At 49.4% G+C, this 6,728-nt stretch overlaps 1 protein-coding gene across 1 annotated transcript in view; it reads left to right on the top strand.

Annotated features, from left to right (window-relative positions):
• The window catches only part of PPME1 (protein phosphatase methylesterase 1), a 62,603-nt gene extending 56,737 nt beyond the window's left edge, over window positions 1-5,866 (top strand). The window contains exon 15 of the mRNA XM_019522014.1: window positions 785-5,866. Coding sequence (XP_019377559.1) covers window positions 785-803 — 19 coding nt within the window. The 3' untranslated portion in view covers window positions 804-5,866. The remainder of the gene's footprint in view (window positions 1-784) is intronic.
• Window positions 5,867-6,728: the final 862 nt, after the last annotated feature.

Raw genomic sequence — 6,728 nt, 5'->3', positions numbered from 1 at the left:
TTGCTTTTTCTGTGTACATTTTGGCACAGCAGAGGACTGAGATCGGGGTAACAAGAAAGAGTTGGCCAAGGGCTTTTATGTAATGCTACAAGCAGTATGTAAACCTACAGCTTAAACCACAGGTGGCGCTGTATGGATGTGAAAATTCCTTTGTCTCAACTTTTCATCTACTAAATTATTAATTGGACTAACAGAACATTTAATGTTGGAGGTGAGGGAAGCTGCAAGCCTGACCAGGTCTTGTGTAGTGAGGAAGCATACCCCATCACTGTATCTGGGCCTCATCATTTGCCTCCTTTCAAGGTACTTGATCTGGTGGACAATGTCTCCAAAATACCACTCTAGTGTTTGCTATTAATCATGGCAGGGCATGATTTGCTGTGTGTGTCCTCTGGCAGGCAACCCTAGCAAAAACACCTCATTAAGAGTCAAAGCTGCCTATTTCGCTTCTTAAACTTATGCTCTGTTCCTTATAGTAATCTCATTTCCTTCTCCCCTCCATGAATTGCAAGAAAGCAAGGCAATTTCTTTTTGCCAGGGTGATGGATGTGAGAAATGGGTAAATTGCTACAGTTACAGTAGTCCATAGCTGCCAGCTATATAGAGCAGGGTAAAACCAGTGACAGAGAGCACTACATATCAGAGGGATGTTTCCTGTGTAGATCCAGTGTACATGATAGATCCTTTGTGTTCATTTTACACTCACTTGTGAGTGATTTTGGTGGGGTGGATCTTGAGGTCTGGGATTTAATGCTTTACTTTTCTTCTCTCCTTTCCTTCGCAGTGTGTTTCCTGCCTGTTAATACCCTGACATTCTCCAGCACTGAGCTCCGTTGTAAATAAACTGCACCAGAGGCCACTGTGACGTATCCATACCCTTTCCATCCACCCAGTTCAGCAACAATGAGAAATTGGTGTGAGATTCATTCTGTAGAACTAGTTTCTCCGAGGCGTGTCAATGGCTAGGAGTGTCCTTGCCAGGAGGCAGCTCATACCCAAGACCTTGCAAGGCATGTTCTGTCTCTGGGAAGTGGGCTCCGCTCTGCTGCTTCAAGGAAAGGTGACCTGACATCCCAATTGGTACAGCATCTCTCTTCTCCCCATGAACTCTCAGGCTTTGTTGAACAGTCGTATTGAAATGCCTCCTGGGATGGCTTTGGTTTTATGTGGGCAGACCCTGAAGGGTGTCACATCAAATCCAAAGGCTTCCCACATTCCTCTGGAGCTATCACTGAAATGCCCCCTGGGATGGCTTTGGTTTTATGTTTCCTTTTTAAGCATGTAAAGAGCCAGCTTCTTCAAGAGCTGAGGGTTTCCTTTTACCAAGGCCAGTCTTAAGATAAAGCTGGGGGTGGGGGGATTGATTGGACTGAGTTTCCCTTCCTTTTCAGTTCTGCTGCAAGCAGCACTGTAGATGTGGGACCTTGATGACCCCAGCTCCATCTGCACTTTTATTTCACTCCTAGGTTCTCTGGGGAAGGAAATGGCCTCTGTAACTCATTCTCTGACAGACGCTTATGGAGCAGTGGCTGTGGGCTGCTTTATATATAGGGGAAGGCAAAACAGGACCAGTAATTTGTGATCTGTCACGGACAGACTAAAACCTATTCTCTTCCTGAGGAGTTTCTGCTTTCTTTCTGCATGTGACTGAGCAGAGGCTGGGGCCCTGGGCACCTTCTGGAGGAGAAGATGCAGAGGGGGCAGTGGATGGGCTGCTGAGCTGGAGGACAACAGAAGGAGACTAAGGCTGGGGGGTTAAATCACACTGCCACTCTGATGCTGGGGCCTGAGCAGCTGTTTGCCATGTGTGTATGCACGTGTGGTCCTGCACAGTGTGTTGTGGGGAAATCGCTCTTTGCTGGATGTTCGTTAGCACCATCAATCTGCTTCTGTGTTTCCTTTGTAAATGCAGTAGCTGAACAGAGCGCTTGTCTTCCAGGCGCAGAGTGGCCTGGATTGGCTTGAATTCTTCTCTCCTCGGAAATCCGTCTTGGAAGCAGTAGACATGGGGTACCAGGAGCCTTTTGTCACATGGGCATCCTTGGGCTAATAAGAGAGGTCATTGATCCTTAACCCTTTCATGCTGGGGGGCAAACATTCTTCCAGTGACACTGCACGGCAGCGTAAAACTATTGCTGCCAGGGTAAATCTATCCCTACTGTGATAGCTGGCTGCCAATGTTTCCTGGGACGAGAACCATAATAAATCCTTTTGCATTTGTAAGATGCTGGTTAGGGCAAGGGCAGATGGTACGAAGAGCAGGTAGCACTTGGTTGAGCATGAGAGGACTTCTGCTCCCTTCCTCCCACTGGCTGTGTGAGCACTGGACTCATCAGCTGTGCCCTCACTGGGTCCCCCCCACCCCCGCCTGCACACATCTGAGCACAAAATCTCTGGACTTGAAGCTGGGCTGTCCCGTTCCAGCTGGGCTCTGCATTTTCTGCTTACTTCAGCTGCTCAGGCTCAGGTACTAAAGAAGCAATGTTTTGCTCCCTGTCTTGGCGTCCCTCCCCCTTACTGCTGACTGCACAGTCCTGCTTCTCAGTAACACCCCCCAGCCTGGTCCATTCTGAATTTGGCTTGGGAGTATTGTGGTTACCCATCACTTGGAATCTATTTCAGCTAGAAAGCGAGCTTTCCTCTCACCCATGCCTGTAGCTCAGTCTTGCAAGAGTCTCTTCAGAGGGCTATAGTTGCCTGGTCCTTGACACGGGTAGGAAGTAAAGCTATTGCCATGGGGTGCTGACCAGAGGTCTTGACTCACAAAGCCTGGGCCTCATTGCAAACTTGCAAACAGTCCAGTTCATGCATGTGCCCAGATACCTTGTGGAATCTGGTCCTGGGTGATTAGAGCAGCCAGAGTCCGGGAACACCACATTCACCTCTAGTGCCGGCCTCTCCACTCAAGCTTTTGAGAAGACAAAATCCCTTCCACTTAGCCGTTCCCTTAGGCACCACATGAGAAGCAAGTGACTTTGTCTCTATGCACTGTGCCATTGACTCCCAGAAGTATTGTTTGTTGTTGCATTGTGACAGTAGTGATGAAAAATAAATACTTTCCAGCCTCTTGTGGAGCTCTCCAAGCTCTGACTTGCGGCAGTGCACGTCCTCGCTGGCATCTGAACCAAGCTGATGAAAAACAGACTCCTGCCTTCATCACTGTAGCATGGGGGCGGGTTATTTTTTCGCAGATTTGGGAGAACTCAATGAATTTTTGTGAGCCTGCCACGGCACGAAGAAACCTTGCTGCTATTTTCTTAGCGACGTTCTGCAATAAGTCGTAAATAAGTCCACTGCTACAGATGGAGGTGTATTGTGATAAGATAAAAATGCAAACTGCAGGGACAAATACTGCACAATGACAAAAGGAAAATAGGTCTCAGTTGGGAAGCTGATTAAACGGGGAGGGGGATCAGGGAAATCCTTCTCACCTGCAGTCTCGCACTCTCACAATGCTGATTCCAATTCCTGTATTAACTGCAGGTATCAGAGGATGGGTATGCTGATGAAAAGTACCATTTTTATATTGCATCTTTTCTTAAGCAATCTCCCTTGTCTCCAACTAGTGTTAGATAGAACATCAATAAAACATTTAACAAAGGAAAAATTGGCTTGTGAGAAGCAGAAGGTAGGGAGTCTGGTTAATTTAATTTTTTTTCCATGTCAAACTTTAATAAATCAAGACCAATTTTGCCAACTCCCAGGTTCCTTGAACCAAACTGAAGAGGCCAAGTGACATGTTGGTCCCCGTATCAGTGGACCGATTAAACAAGTCCTCCTGCTCTTGCAGAAAGGTGCAGTTTTGTTTTGTTCCTGAGAATACAGAGCTCAATGGAGCTCACTTGTACAATGTACAGCAGTCACTTTAATCTGGCGTTTGGAAATACTGGCGTCTTATGAAAGCTGAACCTCCCGTTGATGTTGTTTGTTGCTTGTTGAATTGCGTTGCCATATGATGCTTGCTCTTCTGTTCAAGGCTTGTCTCTGCCTTTTCCACTCAACCTCGCCTGGTCACCCACTTAGACACTGTGGAAGGGGATCAGACGTGAGCCAGCTCAAATGTTCCTGTCCATTGTACTGTTCTGGGTGGCTTTTGTAAGAATCAAGTGCTACAGTGCAGATCTAGAGCACAGTGGAATGCAGTGACCATGCAAACTGCTAGCAGGAGAACCCGCAAAGCAGGTCGGACTTGCTTTAAGTATGGCCTGTTTGGGGAATATTGGCAGCGGTAATTGCCATGGCTCCAGGAGCAGCAGCGATTAACACTGCCACTGATTTTCTGGACCTGTAGCAAGCTCCACATGCCTCACTGGACACATGCACCCAGATGAGCTCTAGCCACAGCAGGTTTGCATTTGCTTTTGCTTTGCAAAGCTGAGCTCAACTCGGAAAGCTAAGGGGCTGGCTCGGGGGTGCCAACCCTCCGGGTTTTACCAATGATGCCTGCGTTAGCGGGAGTGAAATTGCTGCTGTCTGCTCTCCATTTGGCACCTGGGAACTGACCCAGTTCTTTGTCTCTCCTGCATCAAGTTGGGAACCTCAGTAGTTGGGCTAAGAGTTGAACTGGGGTATTACAGAATAATCTGCCCCCTCACCCCCTTCTGGGTCACCCCAGGGTGGCATTGGAGCACAGTATCCTGGCAGGATGGGGAATGCTTGTCCCTGTGCTAGTCCGCCTGTTTTTGACACCCCAAAGCAGAGCAGCAAGATCAGGAGTTTCCATTTGAGGCTGTTCTGGTTCATTGGTGCATGCAGTGAGCACATCCTCTGGTGACATCACCGCTGCTGTGGCTTTAAATAGATGCTTTTAGAGATCGGAGGAAAGCACCAAGTGAATTCAGGGGTGGAAAAGAATTGAACCAATGCACGTGCTGAATCCTGCCCACAAAGTGACCTGTTGGGGGGCGATCAGCACATTGCTTCTTGCTCTGGGCCGCTGTCGCCTTACACTGTTTCTAATGCGAATCAAAAAGCTCTGGGCGTGGAGGGTGCTGCAGATTCTCAAAAGCATCGAACCCTAAACACCCTCCCCATAGTGTTCAGGTGGCTCTGAGCACTCCTGATGATCTGGCACTTTGGTATTTGCTTCACATAAGGCCAAAATGAGCATAGGTTTGTCAGGGATGATTGTGACCTCTTGGCCTTGCCATGGCCTACCCCATCTATCTCCCTGAGCCGGGTGCCCCTCTTCTGCGCACCAAGCTGCCTCTCTCGGTGGGGCCTCCTGCCTGGTCTGAGCTGTTCGCCGTTCCCCAGCACGGTTTACACTGCGTGTGTAGCCCCCCAGCCTGCGGGACACTTAGCTCGTGGCTACTCTGATGAACCTGAGTGTCAAGTGCATGCGGTTGAGAGTAGGAGTAGATCTCTGCCCTCTTATTACATACTGTAATTTGAAAAGGAAACCGTGTATATATCTACTGATTTCCCCTGAGGTTGTGCTCAGCGCCCTCTTTGTCCATGTACCAGCTTCATTCTGTTAGGATCTTGTTCGGTGTCCATTCCTCCGGCGTACCAACAATAAAGCATTTGTGAAAAGCCCTCAGGCACCACCTCCTCCTTTCTGTCGAGCCGTGGGATTTTCATCTCTGTGTCCACAGCCGCAGAGGCGGCGGACGTGCCCCTGTGCGCAGCCTCTCGCGGCTCGTAACCAACCTGGATCTTTTCTCCGTGACCCCTGGGCATCTCTTGTGTTCTGCGATGTTCTGAGTTTCCTTCTCTCTCCAGGATCCGGTGGGGCAGGGATGTGTCTGGGAGGGAAATGGATTTTCCACATTATTTGTGCTTCCCTTCCCCCCGATTGTTCATGCCGCCTGTATAGAAACATCTGAAAGTAATAAACATGGCTCTCTGGCTGTTAATAACCCGGGCTGCAGTATGTTGACTGGTCTGTCTCCCGCCTCCGGTCCAAGCGATCATGAGCGGTGCTGCGCTCAGGCTGCTAAGTGGCAAGCCCATTTCACAGGTAAGGGCGAGGTGCTGAGAGCCTGATTGCAGCGGGGGCGCAAAGAACAGCCCTGAATTCTGCCACTTGCTGGTGCGGGTGCGCAAGGATGAAGTCTGGACTCGGAGAAGGTGAAACGTGCTTGCTGGATCTAGCAGCGAACACTAAGATTATACCCAATGAAGAGAGGCCAGAGTTACTAGTCCTCCGCTACCCGGGGACCCCGGCTGGACCCCTTGCGAATGACTTCTGCGGTTCCTGGCATGTCCTCCTTTCCGAGTGAGCAGCTCCTAGGAGCGCTTGTGTGCGATGTCGCCGCTCTGGATGCTTGTTACCTATACGTATTGCTAAGACAGCTGGAGCCACATCCCTTGTGCTGCCGTAAGGTGAGCTGCCTCAATCCTCTCACGGTAAACAAGATCGTCCCAGGGGATTGTGGGAAGGGACTGGAGGACCAACACCACCCCTGATTTAGCTTGCATCCTTTCTGCATCCAAGTGACTTGGAAGAGCCAGGTTCATGTGGACTGAAAGTACCATCAGACTCCACTGAGAGTAGGTATGGGTGTAGGACCAGCACCCTTTTAAGACTCCCCTATCTGGCATCCGACTCATATAAATTTACCTGCCATCCAGGGCACTGTGCAGCTGTGCTCTTTGTGTGTGACATTGCTCTGATACCCGTTTGAATAGAAATATGTAGTAGGCCAGCTTGGAATTGCCCTTCCAACGTGAGGCCACGTCACCCTTAATCCCCATAGTCACTATTAGCCAAGATACACAGCAGT

The sequence above is a fragment of the Gavialis gangeticus genome, unplaced genomic scaffold (genome assembly GCF_001723915.1).
Source record: "Gavialis gangeticus isolate Ggan-Ray unplaced genomic scaffold, GavGan_comp1, whole genome shotgun sequence".
Lineage (NCBI taxonomy): Eukaryota > Metazoa > Chordata > Crocodylia > Gavialidae > Gavialis > Gavialis gangeticus.
This window is presented reverse-complemented; position numbering and strand designations above follow the sequence as displayed.